Source organism: Anarhichas minor, unplaced genomic scaffold (assembly GCF_050575085.1).
Source record: "Anarhichas minor isolate MPS153535 unplaced genomic scaffold, ASM5057508v1 ptg000007l, whole genome shotgun sequence".
Lineage (NCBI taxonomy): Eukaryota > Metazoa > Chordata > Actinopteri > Perciformes > Anarhichadidae > Anarhichas > Anarhichas minor.
Window position 1 is genome coordinate 14,330,378 of NW_027466453.1, and position 18,386 is coordinate 14,348,763.

At 41.3% G+C, this 18,386-nt stretch overlaps 2 protein-coding genes across 5 annotated transcripts in view; both read right to left on the minus strand.

Annotated features, from left to right (window-relative positions):
- Positions 1–2,041: 2,041 nt before the first annotated feature.
- On the minus strand, positions 2,042–5,713 carry cacng5b (calcium channel, voltage-dependent, gamma subunit 5b). 2 transcript variants are annotated; one of them, XM_076086026.1, is made up of 5 exons: positions 5,518–5,713; positions 4,337–4,423; positions 3,766–3,906; positions 3,528–3,673; positions 2,042–2,302 (listed from the first exon to the last, which is right to left on the minus strand). In XM_076086026.1, exons 1-5 carry the CDS (start codon positions 5,711–5,713, stop codon positions 2,042–2,044), a joined length of 831 nt encoding a protein of 276 aa, XP_075942141.1. The 2 variants fall into 2 exon arrangements, with proteins under 2 accessions (XP_075942141.1, XP_075942140.1); XM_076086025.1 differs by having other exon boundaries at positions 4,337–4,446; positions 5,514–5,713.
- A 5,070-nt stretch (positions 5,714–10,783) lies between these two features.
- Positions 10,784–18,386, minus strand: part of prkcab (protein kinase C, alpha, b) — an 80,193-nt gene continuing 72,590 nt past the window's right edge. For all 3 annotated transcript variants that reach the window (XM_076086024.1, XM_076086023.1, XM_076086022.1), the window contains 6 exons: positions 17,967–18,029; positions 16,966–17,104; positions 15,309–15,389; positions 14,370–14,477; positions 13,095–13,235; positions 10,784–10,948 (listed from right to left, as the gene is read on the minus strand). In XM_076086024.1, coding sequence (XP_075942139.1) covers positions 10,784–10,948; positions 13,095–13,235; positions 14,370–14,477; positions 15,309–15,389; positions 16,966–17,104; positions 17,967–18,029 — 697 coding nt within the window. The remainder of the gene's footprint in view (positions 10,949–13,094; positions 13,236–14,369; positions 14,478–15,308; positions 15,390–16,965; positions 17,105–17,966; positions 18,030–18,386) is intronic.

The following is an 18,386-nucleotide window of genomic DNA, read 5'->3' on the forward strand; positions in this document are numbered from 1 at the left end:
ATTTATTATTCATGCTTGTCTTGACCTACTTATTTGCATAAAATTTGAGCTATCGTTAATGAATTATACAGATATTTCTCGTGAGGTGACGAGCGTCTCCGAATGTATAACATGTCGTCGTCCGTCAAGCAGAGCAGCAGTGTTTTATTCAGCCTGGTAGAATAAACGGTAGATTGCTGTAATAGGAGAGTTAAAGGACAACATGTTGAGGTCCTGAGAGAAAACAGACTGGGAGAGAAGATACGGACAATGACTGGGGAGAGAGCGCCTCCTACTGGTTTCTTTCCTTCTTCATTTAAATTTTTAAACAAGTCATAGTCAATAATAATGATAACATTAGAAGACATATACATTTATGAATACAAGCCACATACATTTAGTCATGAAGGATTAGAGTAAAGGAAGCCTCGTAGAATTAGTTTTTCTCAATTAAGCACAAAACAGTTTTGTTTTAACCTAATTAAAAACTATATAAAAACTAAAAATGGTATTTTGGCATCACAACTTCATACACAAACCCCAAATAAATAGCTCTTTCCACGGGACAACTGCACACTGATGAGCTACTGTGAGTCTTTGTCATTTTCCTTTGTAGTATGCTGTTACTATAAGAGTATCAGACACAATTACTTTCTCTAACTCTCGCTCCAGAATTGACCTGAACTGTTGCGCACACCAAAGAGCAAACCTGAATCCTGTTCAAGCTCTGATTAAGTGATCTAAATGGTTACAGGTTTTTCACAGGTGCATTCTGGGTGCAGGTGATTGATGAGTGTGCTATTTCAATGGCAGTGTTGAGCAAACAACACACGCAGGCTTTTAGTTGTGAATGATGTGTCTAATGTAGATACCCGTGTGTATTTATTTGCAAAAATGTGTATTTTAGAATAACAAACTTAGTGTAAAGAAGACAATGTGCTTATGGTTTAGTATAACGGTTCAATGACTGTGCCACAAATAGTTCTGCCAGTGTTTGTGTCTTAAACGCTATATTCACAGCAGAGTAACATTTGTGTTTAATACAAAAAAATGACATTGTCTTTGGATTTATACAATGAGACTATAAATGTAAAATCCATCTTGACCACCAACTCACTGGATCAACTGAAGACATAAAGTACTTGAACACTTACATTTGTTCTGCCTGACAGTAAATACTGTGGAGAATCTCACAAAGTGTTTAAATTGTTCTTGTTTTGCCAGAGGAGCTTTAAACAAACTGTGACCGCTGAAGATAAAATGACAAAGACACTGCCTCCCAGTGGATAAATGTAGAATCACTGTTTATTTATTTTACAGATCTTTACATCACCTTAAATATATACTGTAATGTCCAACAGCTGCACGTATTATAGAAAACCAATAAGAGAAATTAACATTTTCATCATGTCTTCCTGTTATGCCAAGATGACATCAATAACTAAGATGCAAAGCAACAAGCAAACCCAACAACACTTCAGCAGGCTGGATGCTTGTTGACAGGACGTATTGAGCGTGTCCTTTCCTGTGTGACATGACACATGAATACTGACATAGGACATGAATGTTCTTCAGGAGAAGGAGCATTTATTTATTGCAAAATGAGGGAGGCACAGATATCCACAAAAAGAAAACAGCGATGAGGCACTGCAGGGTAAAACACACCGATACAATACAGAACATTGTTTTTCCTCTTCAAGAGGAAGTTCAATAGGTAATCTAACATATACCAGATTTAAACTTTTTTTGAATAACACCATCACCATGTATTGTTTTTCTTCCTAAAACCTTGCAGACTGTAGGTGCTAATATAACAAACTCCCCAAAACGCCTATCAGACCCTATAAACAGCCACAAGCGGCTCAGATGGAGATATTTCCAAAGTCCTTACACCACAGTCAGAGCTGCACACTTCTTTTTTTTCCTCCCTGAAAAAAAACAGCAAACTCACAGTTAAATATCTAAGTTGTGTCTTCTCCTTGAATGAAAACTCACGAGGCCCTGTGGCCCTAATAGATCCAGTGACCCTGTAGTGATCTCGAGGTGGCCTCTGCGGACCCCCTCAGCAGGGCGAGGAGCAGACCTGATCATAGCCGGGGCATTTGAGGAGAACAGGGTAGCCGGCGCTCAGCTGGAGCGACGTTTCGCTCGAGATGTCGGAGGGACTTCGCCCACGCGACCAGACCTCCGGGTGGAGGAACTGGCCCGAGTGGTCGGAGCAGTCGCTGAGGCGAGGGCGGTAGAAACTCGGGTGGCTCCGCTGGTAGATCTGCTCCGCTGAGTAGCGCTTCATGAACAGGTAGACGGACATGACGCCTGCGCTCTGTGCGGTGTGCAGAAAGGACACGTGCAAAAGAAAGTGAACTGGTTTAAAATATATTTTAAAAAATGATAATGAGCTCAGAAGTGTTTTCATATCAAATAAATCAATTTACTATACAAACAAGTCTCCACAGCACAAAACAGTTGTTAAAATGCTAATTTGTTTGTGATGGCTTCAGTCTGGTCATTTTAAAAGTAATTACCCAAAGTGTTATCATTTATATACCTTACACCACTTTAATAATAAGTGGTAAGTACTTATATTAGTACTGATATTGAAACTACGTGTGTTAAATAAGTAACAAGTTGTTGCAGTTTGTATCTGACCACTGGAGGGCAGTAAACCCTCATGATTCTATATAACATCCATTCCTTAAAGGTTATGTTTGCCTTGTTTCCAGTCAGTATTTAGGTAGAAGCAACTTTGCCTCTGGTTTCAGATACTTCACTTCCCTTGTGTGTGTTTCCCATCTGTGTGATTGTCCTGATTGTTTTCACCTGTGTCTCGTTAACCCTGCTGTCACCTGTCTGTCGTTTTCATTATCCCCATTCTTTCATGGTGTATTTGGTCTTTGTGCTCCCCTTTGTCTTATCTGCTCCAGTGAGCGTTTCAGCCTGAAGTTCATAGTTTTTCTTCAACTAATCTTCAGTTATCTATCATGTATCAAAGCCTACAAGTTAACACTTCTTTCTTTCTACTACTCAGTGTGTTTGATACTAAGTGTGAAGGGAGATATAATACTATATTTATAATTTTATGATGGAACAGTTCTATTGATTATATTGGACTGTAGGCATACCTCATAAAATGGACACTAATAAAAAGGTTATTTATGGGAATGCTCATTCACACCTAAACCTGTGAGAAAACTTAATTTTAGTATCAGAAGCTACAAAGTCCAGGACATGAGCACATTTTTTGGATGCAGAGGAAAAATGATCAGAAGCAACTTCGTGCATTAAATCAGTTTTTTTGTTTTCCTTTTAGTTACACTACAAAATGTCATGCTTTGTCATATTTAGGTGTACTTGTGTGTAAATAACTTAAGATTTGACTGTTACAATTCATGCTGCATGTTTTGCGTGACTTTTAACATCTTTGGACGATGGTGCAAAAAGGTGTCCTGACTTTAGCGATGTCATGCCTTTGATCCATGCGTTTGTATTTCACGCCACGATCACATCAGTGCCAAACATCTGTCCAAGCCGTTTGTTCAGTCGCTCACCTCAGTGAGCAGGAAAGAGATGGCAGCGAATGCAAAGGACCAGCCGTACTTGTAGGTGAAAAAGGCCTCACTGCTCTTGGTCCTGTTCAGCATTTCATCATTTATGCTGGAGATGTACAGCACCAGACCCACCACCAGAGCCAGACCTGAGAGACGGAGAAAAAACATCAGGGTTGGATAAAACCAAGAAGGGGAGGAGGACAGAAACATGACGAGAGGACAGAGAAGATGAGTGTACCCGAGAGGATGAAGAAGATCCCGGATACAAACGGCAGGATGGAGCGGTGGGGCCGGACGTGGCCGATGTTGTTGAGGACGAAGCCGATGAACATGAAGAAGAGGCTGACCAGAGGGAACGGAGTGGCGGAGCGGATCATCTCTGAGGAGAAGACAAAAAGAGTGTATCAACGTGAAAGTAAGGGCTGTTCTGTTGGGAGGAAGGAGGAGCAGTCTATCTTGAAATAAAGATGAAATGTAAACACTTAATTATCGTCTGCTCTTTTGCCAGATTTTTACAATATCCATTATTACACTGACTTGCTGGAGTGGATTTATCCTTCTCTAAAGGTTTTACACTGAGCTGCCCAGAAGGACTTGTGAGGTGAATTGTCTGTGAAAATGTAATAAGTATTCCAGAGAGGAGCAACAACACGAGGGTTGGGATGACTCAGACTCATCTGTCTGGCTGCATTCAAGTGATCCAAGCACAATCTTATTACACAGGTTTGTGCCATGAAAAGCCCCCCCAGCCTATTTATGTGAACAAACTCAAGGGGGCACCTTGAGCTATTTAGCCTGAAGTCACTCACTGAGCACGTTTACTGTGGACTCTGACGTCAGCTGGACGTTCATGGGCATGACGAAGGCCACGGTGAAGCAGCGACCGGACTCTTCACCTGAAAAGGAAGGACACAAAAACCTTGAGACAAAGTTTAGGCGAAGATGAGGAGACGTGAAAGTCCCGAGGAGAGTTGTCAGAGAAAAAAAACAACGAAATGCCAAAAACTGGCAGACAAGAAGTCCAAAGAGGCAGAAGATGGATCATTCAACAGCAGATAGGAACAAGAAGTAAAAACTCTACATTAGAGACAAAATTCAAGATGTCAACAAAATACAAAAAAAACCCATTTTATTTACTATGCATTAAAGGAAACCGTAGTAGTATCACACTATTTCGTCACATAGTGAATGGGGCTTTGTGGTGGATCAGGTTAATCGGAGATCCCGTAGATCTATAAGAAACCAGGAGGTGAAGCATCGACCACCAGAGTGGTCATCCTGCATCATTAACACTTCCTGTATTTCTCTCCTTCAAACCTTGATGCTCTGTTTTCCTCAAATTTGTTGAAAACGTTTTTGTTTTCTTTCTCTTAAATGTGAGTTACATCGTATCCTGCAAAGACAGCTACACAGTTATTATAATCACTTCAGCATCGTCACGTACAGACACTAGCTGGAGTTATCCACCAGCTAATTATGCGGCACGATGAGATGACATCTGTCTCTGAAGACTTGTAGGTGTGTGTGTGTGTGTGTGTGTATGTGTGTATATGTTTGTGTGTGTAATGTTGCAGGACTAATTTTACACTGAATGCACCTTGTTTGACAGTGTGTGATTGAAAAAAGGAAGAAATACAAACACACTTTCTATCTCTCTGTTGCACTTCTCTCTCACTCTGCCACCTGTACTCCACACTTACTCACACACACACACACACACACACACACACACACACACACACACACAAAGTAGTTGTGAATGTCATTCTGTGTGAATATTAAAGCTGGCTGATGCAGTGAGGATGTGTTGGTGTGACAGGATCATCTCACTGCTGCTGCCATATTTAGACGCTGCACAGTTGAAATGAATCCTCGAGTAAAGATCATTACAGGATTACATGTATCTGTGCCGCCACACTGTTTAACACACGACTATCTGTCCAATCACAGAAGCACAGATAAATCACACGTCCCCAGACTCGTCACTCACCGGCCAGGAAGCAGACTCTCCAGAGGCCGGAGTGCAGCGAGGTCTTGATGTCGATGCTCTGGTTCAGAGGCATGATGACGCCCTCCTCCAGGTACAGCCAGTAGTCGGTGCTGACCGCCACTCCCAACAGCCCCAGGCCGCTGATTGCAAAGACGCTGCTCAGCAACGTCAGGGCCTTCCTGCTGCACGCGCTCATGGTGACAGCGGGGGAAACTTCCAGCAGTGGTGGTTAAAATCCAAGAAAAGCCCAAGAAGCAATCTGGAGGAAGAGAAGGATTACAGGTAGAAACGTAAAGGAAGTTTGATGTGGAGACCCAGTGTGTGTTTGTAATCAAACAGATAAATACACAAGAACAGACCAATACAGACAACATTATGGATGCAATAAAACCATTACATGTTGAAATAATCAAATGTTTTTTTCATTATTATGAACTGTTGGATTGCTATAGAGTTTATTGCAGGTTAGTTTTATTTTATTGCAGCAGTTTTCATTTGTCTTTTTCCTAAGTTTTTTTTCAATATTCATTTCACTGTTTCAATTTCATAGACAAATCATAATCTCAATCAAGACAAACAGGAAAAACAATCACATAACTGGCTCTGATTGTGATGAAAAGTGGCATTATGAAATAAAACAGTATATCGTAAAAAATCATTTTATGTGAAATAAAAACATTTGGAAAGACATTTGTGGAGAGAAATTCGAATAGCTTTAATAACCTAATAAATAACTTTCCACTTAAGCTTTTAGTATTTTTTATCTTTGACTCGTCCACTTCCTCTGCAACATTACATTTTTATAGTCACAATAAATTCAAATTCAGTCCATGCCACTGCTAACTCTGTCCAACTTGCCACGAAAGAATACCAAAGTGTGAGTCAACGATCAGCCTGTTTGAACCTCCACACTGAGGGACATTAAACGTGTTGCAGGCCTACCGCTGTGAATACAAACGCTCACATTATCTGAAATCCAAGACCAGGTTTTGACATTTTCCAGCCATGAATCAGTGCAGAATCCCTCGAAAAAGCATTCATAAGTCAGGGAGAGTGAGAATTTGCCCGACTGATCACATAGTAAGACATCATCTACAGTGACGGAGGCAGGACTCAGCTAGAGGACATACCGTCAGGTAGAGGCTAATTTTAATGGTTGCCTGAATTATGAGAAACCATTTTTGGGCCCCCCCACACACTTGAAGTCTATGTTCGGTTTTACAACCAGCAGCATTTAAGCTGCTAAAAGAAACCCTTTCAGTTGCTTTTGGAGGTCAGATATTAGTCACATAAATCTTTCAACATGCAAGGTCACCTCTCTTACTTTGAAGAGGCCTCTTATTCTTGCTTTCATATTCACTTCCCTCTTTGTTGTCAGTCCTTATGTGCGGTACTATTAATTATTTTAACCTTTTTTTGAAGAGACACTTGAGAGCATGGCTAGACTCAACTCAGAGAGATTCGGTGAAAACCTCTCAAACCTCTGGGCCACCGGGATGCTCTTCAGCAGCATTATTCCCGCTAAATACATTTAGAATGGAAATTATTTCATTCGATGTAATCCTTGAAGTGTTCACAAGTGTGCAGAGCTGCACTTTCCTTTTAAAAAAGCCATCAAACGATTCATCAAGTCATCATTAATGTGCAAACACAGTGTGACTTCCAGGTGAGAAGATGAGCAGCCACATGACTGTAAAAATAGTAATCACGACTACAGAGCCTTGCCACATGCAGATCCCCTTATCAGATCTTAGTTATGAGCTATTCCTTTGAAAATGACCTTTCAATAAGTAAAAAGATGAATACCAAAGAGCAGAAATACTTTATTCCTTCGCATCAGATGTCAATGATCTAACTGTCCTTGGTGCTTAAATATCATTTCCAACATCAGTCATTTGATCTTCTACAACCTTCTTGCAAATGATTCGGCTATACAGTTATTTTAGGAGGATTGTCATTGAAGATATTGAGTATAGGTTTCATGACAACACGTCAAAGTCAATCCTATATTACCATGATACTCCCTGTAGAGACTAACAGTGCATCCATGCGCTGCACCATGTCTTGCAGCAGTCTCCGATATCCTATAGTTTCAGCCTAATATTCCAATAAAATACCACAACTGAACGAGATATTAGCTGTAGTAGTACATATCAGGAATAGTACAGGACAGGGATTTGTAACAACCGTAATAAAACTCACAACAACCATCAAACTTACCAGTGAATATGTGAAACACGTCGTTCAGTCCAGTGTATTAGAGTTTGAGAAAGTAAAAAAAAATGAGACCGCAACATGCAAACACTTGCTCTTACCTGCTTTTAATCTGTCTCAGCGTGGTGTTTCCTGCATTTGAAGCAAATGTTGTGCTGAAAGTTGTGGATTAAATCCTGCAGAGAAAGACCGTCTGCTCTGTCGTTAGCGACTTGGTAGAAAATGATGCGGCTCTTCGACGATTTGTTCGCATGTCCCTTCAGAAAACTGCCAAATGAAGCCGCGACAATCTTTGAGGAGCAAGATGATGCAGCGGTGCGTCAGTGCAACACTCTCCAACAGAGAGAGAGAGCGAGAGAGAGAGAGCTGCTCCACTGGCTGAATGAAAATACAGAGGGAGGGAGAGAGAGAGGGAGAGAGAGAGGGAGAGAGAGAGAGAGTGAGAGAGAGAGCAAGATATGCTTGTAGTGTTTTAGGACCAAGGACAGCTCCACTCAGCTCTGACAGGAAGTTTAAGCAAGTGTGCAGAGAAAAGAAAATACAGGAAGTACCTGTAGGCCAATGTGTTTGTCTATATTCTAATCTGTTGCTTTTGACAGTGCGATCCTTTCCTCCTGGGCCAAAGCCCGTATTAAAAAGCACATGTAAAATATTTCACACACTAAATTGCTGGATTTTCTTTTTCTTCCACACATGAAACGGCAAAAAAACAAAACATAACCACATTAATATACACATTAAATATTGAAGTGTAGCCCAATTTAAACTTCTTTAAATCTAAAGATCTTTAAAGAACAATGATACAGCAAACAATGCACACGTTAGAAGTGAAGCTGTCAGGAAATTGATCTCTGACCCACTTCCAAAATGAAACAGAGATGATTGATATTTTTCATACTTTATTTATACACAGTATCCATCGTACCACACTGAACAGAGGAACAAGAAGAATCAGGTTAACAAAAGCAGGGGCAGTGAGAGAAGACACACACAAAGATCCCTGTGGCTCTAACTGTAGTGGTGCTGTACCCTGACTGGCCTGACATGTGAACATCTCTGTCATGGGTCCAAAGTTGTTGTTTTTGTTTTTTTTCTCTTCCTCTCCTCGGATAAAGATTCTCAATGTGAGACATGTAAACATTCAGTTTTCTCTTGACTTTAAAAATCTCGTTTGGTCCAGATGTGACAGCTGCACCATCAGCCTACGTGTGTCAAGTAACTAATGAAGGGGTTAAGAGTAAATTTGGCAGTTTTATGAAACGTCATTGTTGTAGCATTGTGTGCCTCAGTAGCAGCCTCTCCAAAAAAAAATTATTTAAAAATAGGACTGGAAACAGAAATACTCAAAATTGGCACCAGTAAACAAAAAAGCCAACAGAAGCATTTTACAGATATTTGTTTATAATTCAGCTTTGTAGCCAAACATGTCGGGCTACGTGAGGGGAGACGATGAGTAGAAAAGCGCACGATGCCCATTGGTTTGTCTCATTCTGTGCAACAACATTGGAGGAACTCCACGCTCCACGATCTCTGTACCATGCAGGAGGCTGTTGCATGCTTGGATCAGGCCTCGCCTCGCGCATGCACACAATATATACGCAGGAAAAAAATAGACATAATTCAGCCACGAGGGCTCCGAAATCCTCCTACTGTACCGTTACTGGGTTTTGAATTTGTTACAGAAGGAGACGGCCCTAAGACGACCAAGGCAAGAGGGCATTCAACCATTTCACGCACTGTAGGTGCTGCATATTCGCCATGACACTGAGTAGTAGAAAATAATGGATAAATAGTGGAAATACAAGGTTTGCTGATGCCAAAGCTACCAAAGATTCAGCCAAACGTTTTATATATATATATATATATATATGTATATATATATACTGTTGTTAGGGGTAATCTAAACATAGAAAGGTTCAAACTGTCTACGGTAGTAAAAGCACATTCAGTTTGTTGTATAAAATCTGCAAGTAACCTCTCTTTTTGCAACATCTCTTTGAAACATATTTACAAAAAAAAAAAGAAGAATAATAGAAGGGTTTCTCTGGACATAAAAGTTGAGTTAAGCGGAACATAAAACAGGAACAAAACTTGTTTTCCTTAAACAAATCGGAAATTTCTCTTGAGAATAAGACTATTCAAAACATACAACAATTATATATTAACATAGTTTATATCGTAATACTAAACTTTACAGTGATACCAGACGTGTACTGCGTCCTAGAGTCTACTGATCATACAGAGTCAGAAACATAAGCATGCAACAGAGATCTGCTTTGTGCATATGGAAATAGCATGTTTGTACTTAAAAACACTGTCTATTTAATCCACAGTTTTCTGACCCTATAAACTGAACTCCACTGCGTTGAAAAGGCTGCGACAGCTTGTAACTGTGAGCATAATGTGCTTCTGTTTCTCCGTGTTAGATTAACTGTAGCTCCACGTCCTACAAAACAACACATAGAAACGGCCCCTGGTCAGGGGTTTGAGTGTGTTGGAAAGACCAGAGGGGGGGGGCGGGGGACATTACAAGAACTGCAATAGAATTTTTTTCTTCTTCTTCTACTTTGGCACTCATGTAACAGTACATTACCTCTTTCTTTTTAGTATATAAATATAAAATACACGTGTAGCGATTCAGAAGTAGATAAAGCCGGACAGAGCAGAAAAACACGTTCCGTTCTTGTCGTGCGTTGCAGCTTGTTGCGTAGTACGATGGGGAACATGGGAAAGGAAAAGATCTCGCATCTTTAATACCTAAAAACAAAGTAACTGATAAGACACATTCATACACAAGAAAAATAAAAGGCTGCAGGTTTGGATAAACACAGATACGGAATAAAGAATATGAGACGTTAGGGGGAAAAATGATGCAAAAATATCAGTGCCATGTCCTTTTTCTTTAACACTGCTCCCCTAACCTCTGTGCACAGATATCGATAACTAGTAGAGAGAACACTGTTGAGGATGGTCTGAGTCTTTTGACAGCAGGGATCGTTTGTCGGAGTTTGGAAGGATCCTGTAATCAGCGACAGTCCGTGTGTTTCTCCGCTCATACAACGCTGTGCAGGGAAGGATGGATGAACTGAGGGTTCATGTAGGAGAACCCTGCGAACTCACTCTGGTCGATGTTGGCGATGACTAGCTGGTCGGGAGGGGTCAGCACGGGCTGTGTACGTGTGAAAAACTTGTCGAAGTTCTCTGCTCCTTTGCCGCACTGAAAAAGATAAATAGAATATCAGATGTGGCAAGGATGTACCGTCAAAGAACTACAAAAAGGCAGCAACTGAACTGTGGACTGGTGATTTAAAAGACATTTCCTCATGAGTCTTTTAATAGAAAGCTTCCCAACGGTCCCGGAGGGAAGGTGGTGCTGGAAAATGTCGAAGCCCGATGTGTAGCCAGGCAGAAGTTATAATTAGATTAGGAGCAAACCCTAAGCATCCACAGTGGAGGTCATCAGTGTGCAGCTCCGCCCGAGGCTGTCGTGTGTCTCCGGCTGAATATATATACATGCATATTGCCGTGTGTCACGCACAGTTTCAGCACAGTCACGACACTATTACAAGAGAGCGAGACAAAACCCTTTAGATTGAGTAATGCGCAGCAAAAGCATATCTGTGGTTGCCAGTGGATTTCAGCGCCTGCTGTTTGCAGCACATTTTCTTCGGAGACGGATCAGCATATTAGGCATTTTCTGTAATATCACAGAAGCCATAAAGCCTAAGATGGATCTTTTGTTTGCTAGTCCCTTCAGGCCAATTAATGACGCTGTGTATGAGCGCACAACTGTGACACGCCACACAAAGCCCCCCCTGAATGGATGGATCCACTTATAGCAATGTTTTCCTTTCCCCCCCTCTCTGTGAATGGAGACAGATACATCCGCTGTGTAACCCTGCATTTATTGTGGGCCTTTGTGTGGAAGCAAAGGGAACTCTGCTCTCAGAGAGCTATTTATAATCCTCGGTGGCAGCGCGTGTGTTGCTTCGGGCGCTGTGGGCAGCGAGGGGACGGGGGGGGGGGGGGACGCGAGGGTCAACAATCTGAAAACAGAGTGTTGTGTGTGGTGACAGGAGGAGGCTCAGGTGTCTGGTGTCTGCAGCCGGGATCGGCCTCGAGCTCTGACGGGTGCATGAAACCATCACACTGGGTGAAGATGAACGTGAGCGTTACACACCCGTTCATGCATACACACTTAAAGGCTCACTGAGGAAGTGTTTCAATTCTTCCACAGTGATGCATTCAGGATGCGACACAGATTGACATTTTTCTGGTGATTTGCCGTTTTTAGCATCACAGGAATTGCAAAGAAAACTAAACAGGAGCGTGAGGGAAATAAATCACGACAATGTTGTAGTCAAGAAACCGAGACCAAGTCATGTACTCATGAAAAATGTCTTGATAAAATAATGTAAATGTAAGGTTCTATGAGCAATCACAGTAATGATTTTCACAAATAAATGAGATAATGTAAAGACACTTTAGTGACATCCCCGCAGTTGTGGTCTTGACCGGTCTTGAAGTAAAGTTTATCTCAGAGCGAGACAAGATGGAGTAAAAATGAAGTCGATTCCGTGACGAGACCTTCAAAAACACTCAAACGCACCACTGGATGTTTTGTGGTCATTGTGTTATACCTGTTAATTAAGCTTCTGTCGTCATCCATCATCTCTTTCTGTGTCTGGAAATATCCACCTGTCTTTCTTTGAACGTATGTGTCATATCTTCCTCTTGGCTGTTTTTAAGGTTGAGCTAAAGGTCGATGAAAACAATCTATTGAATAAATGATCATGTTTGAGACCTGCCTTAGTTCTCATCACATTCTCGCTCAGCGGATGAAAGCGCCTTACAGATATGTGTTGCCAGATTTAATTAATGAAAGTGATACCATACCCAGTCGAAAGCAAGGAAGAAATGCCATGAATTAACATGAACGACGACGGGTGCTCTTTTGATCTTTCTGTCCAATAATCCTGTTGCCTAAATGTCAACTTCACAAACTCATATGTGCACTGAAATAGTTTTCGTCTTTGATGTAATGATTCCTTCTTTTTGCACTGGCCCCCGAAGAGATGTAAGATTGTTTTAATCAAAGGGAAGTGATTATGATGCTTTGATCACATAAGAAAAGTATAAATTAGCAGGATTCTTTATGGCAATATTAGATGTTTGCATCAATTTAATTTGCTGGATTAGCCAAGAGCAGACATTACTGTATGAATATGTAATCTATGAATAGTTTCTCAACTGATTTTTCTACTTAATGTATAATATCATAGCACATATCAACATTATATCCCATTTATACCGCGATTGAGGACGACTGACTCTGTCTCACACACACTCGTGGCGTCACTCACCACTTTGGGTTTAAATGGCGGCTGTATCTCTCTGTTGGCCAGGCGCTCCCAGTCGATGCGTCTGAAGAAGGCCTGCTCCCTGATGTCCCTCTCCCCCTCTGAGCCACAGCCGAGACGCTTTGACGGGTGCTTGGTCATCAGCTGGCGACGAACAGAAGAGGAGCGGTTAGAAGGTGTGACGGAGGCGGTTAGCTGCTCGGAGGAGAAGAAAAGGTAGAGAACGTGAGAATCTCTGAAGCTGGCAATCCAATTTTTTTTAATTTTTTTTTTAAAATCTTCTCTTCTTCTCCAACAACATTCTGCAGAGCGAGACTGACACTCTACTGTTTTCACTCATCCGGCTTCAAAACAGTGGCAGGACATGACACGGCCTTTTCATAGCTCGATTCCTGATTCAGCAGCCGATTTTAATTTTGATCGTCAATCAATTTTTTTTTTTTTTGCAAATGAGATGTGAAGTAAATAATAAGGGTGAGGATTATCTCCTTTGTCACCGGCTCTGAGATGTTGACTGATATTTCTGGTGGCGGCATGCAGCTACAGGGTGTACAATCGTAATGAATGGAGGCGGGGTGCATTATTAAAAGACTTGATCAGATTGTGCCTGAATCTCAATTGAATCTTCTCTGCAGTGTAAACTTTGAAACCTCATTTCCTCGTTGGTAAATAACAATGACAACCATGATGCCGCTTCCCTGTGTTGACGTCGCATAAAGTGATGCCCGGGGACTGTGTGAGGCGAGCAGGTGCCTGCTTAATAAAAGACTCGACTTTACCGACTGTGTTGAGAGAGCAACCTGTAAAATGAATAACAACGGTGAAAAAAATGGGAACTGTAGATATTTTGTTTGTGTGAAACATCGTTACTCAGCAAGTGCAACAATATATGGATGCATGTGCTGCCTTCTGATGGTATGAATGGTGTAAGAATCAAGTTCAATCAACTGTATCGCAGCATGAAAGTCAGCTGTCAAACAGCAACCTTTTAAATGCAATGATGTACAACAACAACAACAACAACATAGCGCATGATGACAATGATTTTTCAGTAGTTGACATTTAAATCTTGCCTGTAAAAACTGCAGTTATCTTATAGGCAACAATAACTTTACTTGAAGTTATTACTTATTGGATGTATGTTTCAAATCTCTTCCAGATTTTAATTCCACACCAGCGTTTAAAGGAAAGCAGTCGCTGCCTGGACTGTAAAACAAATCTATGATTTGATTTCTTTACTTTCTAAAACACTGCGTGTCCCTTTTAAACAGCACGTACTCCCTTGCAGATGGACACAGCTTCTTTAGACATGGACTTGGGGTAGGACACGTTGTGCTCCATGATGGACTGGAAGAGCTCATCCTCATCTTCTCCATCAAACGGGGGCTGAGGAGGAAAAACAAACGCCGTGTCACAGCTTGAGGGTTGTTCTGTGAAGATACTGAGGCGACAAGATCAGCACGTGAAGGCGTCACAGGTGTTTGTAACATCGCCGTCGTGTACTCATAGATGTTTTCTGTCAGTGGTCCCGTGCTGTTCATGGTGCTATACGTATAGTAAAGTCAAAAACATAAGAATATCTAGTTCTCAGGTATTACACTTGCAGCTCATGTGCGATTACAACACACCGTCCTGGTCCCCAAAATCCTGTTGTAATTCTTAATCTGTGTGAGTGTTTCTGTGTGTGATTCCTCTTCTGTCAGAAAAAAACATCTTCTTCTCAACTGGAAACTGGAAATCTTAGGATTTACTCTTCCTGTGAGCGTCTCAATATTTCATTGGTGAATCAGGAAGATAACTTTTTTTGTAGTTTCTCATCACAAAGATACAGGTTGTCAACAGCCGGTTGTACGCAAGTGTCAGGCACTGTCACGATAAACACGAACAGTTTTACTAAAATGTTGCTTTCCTTTTATGGAGTGATCGATTCATGAATTGATTCACTACGTACCAGTTTTCCAATGTTCATTTGTGTTACCTTTTGTATTGATTAATCTGTTTATGTATATTAATTGTGTAACTAAGACGACGTCTTTAAATTGCTTGTTTTGTCTGATAAAACTCAAACATGTTTAATTCACAGTGACACAAAATAGAGAGATGCAGTTAAATTGTCTCATTTGAAGTGATGGAACGAGTGAATGTTGTGTTTTTGCTTGATAAATGGCTCAAATTGAAATTGTTACTTTGTTGACGTACACCACTAAATGTATTTACCTGTCCTGCCAGCATCTCATACAGAAGAACTCCATAGGCCCACCAGTCCACTGATTTTGCATAAGGCTGGTATGCTATAATCTGACAGAGACAAAAAGTGAAAAGATTAATAACTTGGAATAATGAAATATTTGCACACACTACCCCATCAGACAAGAATAGAACCCCAGAGAGCAACAGTGAATACATCAAGAGAGACCGTGAACGGCAGCGCTGTAAAGTAGCATTTCTATCACCTAAACTGGAACCAGTCAACCGTGCAGTCGACTATTCTGAGCTGCCATAACAAAGGCGCTTTCTCCTACCATCCAATTTGCCATCCTACACCTCCCTCCCACACACAATCCACACACGGACACAGTCACACTATAATAATCATGCAGACACAAAGAGCTAAGTCACAGCTGCACTCGCCTTTAACAGAGACAGAAATGCTAATTTATCCAGTTCGCAATGTTGCAATTTACCCAACCACGATATGTATATTTATGTCTCGCTCCTGTTTTCTGATCGAGCACAAAATACTGCTGTGGGTTTGTAACCTGGGAAGTTTATTTCTTGGTTAAACGTTGCCTGGAAAGATATTTGAAAAAAACAACAACTTTCCAGGTTAAAAACAGCACCGATTTCATTAAAACATCTTCAATATCAAGTGGAAAAAAATAAAGATTTCAACCACATTAACTTCCTCTTGTATTTTTCTCATAACATGATTCCTTCCCCCTTTGGATGGGTTTATGATACTGCCTTGATGAGTACCATTTTTCTTTCCAATATGTGACGTCAGTGCTGTTGTCACTGGACTTGATGGGTCTTTCCCTGGTTTCTTCCCACTTCCCATACTTTACTGTAATATCTTAGCAGCTTCATAGATGATAAAAACTCATGGTTATTTTAACTTTACATAAAAGCTTTTATCCTTTCCTGGAGATATTCGTCCTGATCTTACTATTGCCTTCTTCTCTTCTTCCAAAGTAAACGGCGTTAGTTAGTATCGTCTCTTCTCTTAAGAGTACCAGGGGCTGCCTTGGTCATACTCTTCCTCTCTCGGCCTCCTCAGTCGAGTTATCCGAACTATGGATTTGAGTAAGTGACTTCGCTATCATCTCTGTCTTCTCTTCATCAGACACCTCTGCTTCCTCCCCAATCTTTCCTTTCTGACTCCTCTCACACTCTTAGTCATCTTTCAAACATCTCCCACAGGTGTCGACCTACAAATTTTACTACAAAAGGTCTGCCAGCTTTGCTTTCTTACATATCATTTTCCTAACCTTTCCTTGTGTTTGCTTATGTTTTATTAAAATCTGAAAATGATGAGCTCTTCTTAATGTCCTGGGAGCTTTATCCCTTTTCTTTCACTACTTTACCGCACTCATCTGTCCACCAGGGAACCGCCGAGCGCTTCATTCTTCCTTTACTTCTAGAAGTTGAGCCGCTTCAAGTAATGTTGATAGACCTCGCTAACTGCTGCGTTTGCTCCAACACCAAGAGAGTACGATTGACACACCTGAGGTGCGTGGTTACTACACTACGATTGGATAATATCTGTTTGGGGGGGAGGGGCTTAGCGACTGGTCAGTTACCTACAATTCAAATCCATAATATATTGGACAAGAAAGCCTAAAATGAAGAAACAGTGCTGTCCTCTCATTCTCACCTCTGGGGCGATGTAGTCCGGGGTCCCGCAGAAAGTGCGCGTGGACATGCCTTCATACATGTTCTCCTTACACATGCCAAAGTCAGCGATTTTGATGTGGCCCTCAGAGTCCAGCATCACGTTGTCGAGCTTCAGGTCCCTGCAGCAGAGACAGGTAGCCAGCATTTGTTTACATGCATCTGGATTCGTGACCACTTTGATTCTTGTTGTGTGTCGGAGCAAACATAAAAGGTGCTGCTCTGCACCACCGCCGCCTCTCTGAGCAGTTTATCTTTCTGCAGCACACACACACCACACGCCGGCTAACAAACAATCATTTCTTGGCCTCAAATCATTTCCCCCCCCCCCCCCCCCTTTGTGCTTTTTTCGTCTGTCTGTGCTTGTGTTTCATGTCTCAAGTCTTCATTTCCGTCGCCTCCTCATTCCCCACGTCTGGCAGCAATATCTGTCACAAAGTAGTGTCAGGATGCCAAACACATGCAGAATGGATGCGAGTCCTCAGCTGAAGTAATGAAGAGAAACAGGGTGACCTTAGTCTCTGTGAAAGCATTTCTGTCTGCCTCCTTCCTGAGGTCTTTTCTTCATTTATTTTCTTTCTGTCTTGTCTGTTATCTCCTGATCCTCTTGTCCTTTGTGTGCTTTACCCATCAGTCTCTCTGTCCAGGTCCTTGTCTTAACTTCTTTATCATGTCTTCCTTCAATTCCCCGTATCTTGAGCTTCAGCTTGTCTCTCATGTTCTCCTCCCCGTACACCGTCTCAAAATAGTTTCCTCTGTTTTACGTCACTTTTTTTTTTTTTTTTGCTGTCTTTCTTTAACGACTCTCAACTCTGCTCTTTTCAACACGAAGACAGCTGTTGTATTTTTTTCCTTAATCTTTTCCTCTGATGCAAAATATTAAAAACCCCCCGTGAGTGTTGAGTTCTCCATGCAGCAATGAAAGAATTTGAGGTGAATGTGGTGCGTCATTACATAAAGCTGCTTTCTCTCTGACTCACCCACCTGTAGATGATTCCCTTTCGGTGCAAGAAAAACAAACCGACAGCAATCTCTGCAGCATAAAACCTGCAAAAATTGAAAAAAAGAAAATGAATAAACATCTTTATGAAAACAATTTGTAAGGAAAGTGATTCTGAATACGTGAAAGAATCCCTTGCCCTTAGGAATAAATATGAATACGGTCTGACCATGAACGTTGTTATTTCCCATCTCTCTACTATAACTATCTAACAAAAGCATGAAAAAAAACACATTTGCACACAAAATACCAGAAGTTTAGCGCTTTAGATGTCAGTGTAGTAGAAGTACTGCTGTTTCACTAGCTATAGCACTTACTCTGGGTGAGTGTAAACCACTTTATCTGGCAGGTAAATATCTTAAGTATTGTAAAAACAGGTGCTTGTGGATAAACTATAGAGTGTC

Excerpts from the sequence above, each read along its gene's own strand:
- cacng5b (XM_076086025.1), bottom strand. The coding sequence starts at position 5,713 with ATGAGCGCGTGCAGCAGGAAGGCCCTGACGTTGCTGAGCAGCGTCTTT. Across the intron at positions 4,447-5,513 it reads GTCTGCTTCCTGGCCGGTGA|GTTTTTGTGTCCTTCCTTTT; the intron begins GTGACGAGTCTG and ends CTTTGTCTCAAG. Across the intron at positions 3,674-3,765 it reads GATCTTCTTCATCCTCTCGG|GTCTGGCTCTGGTGGTGGGT; the intron begins GTACACTCATCT and ends TCCGTCTCTCAG.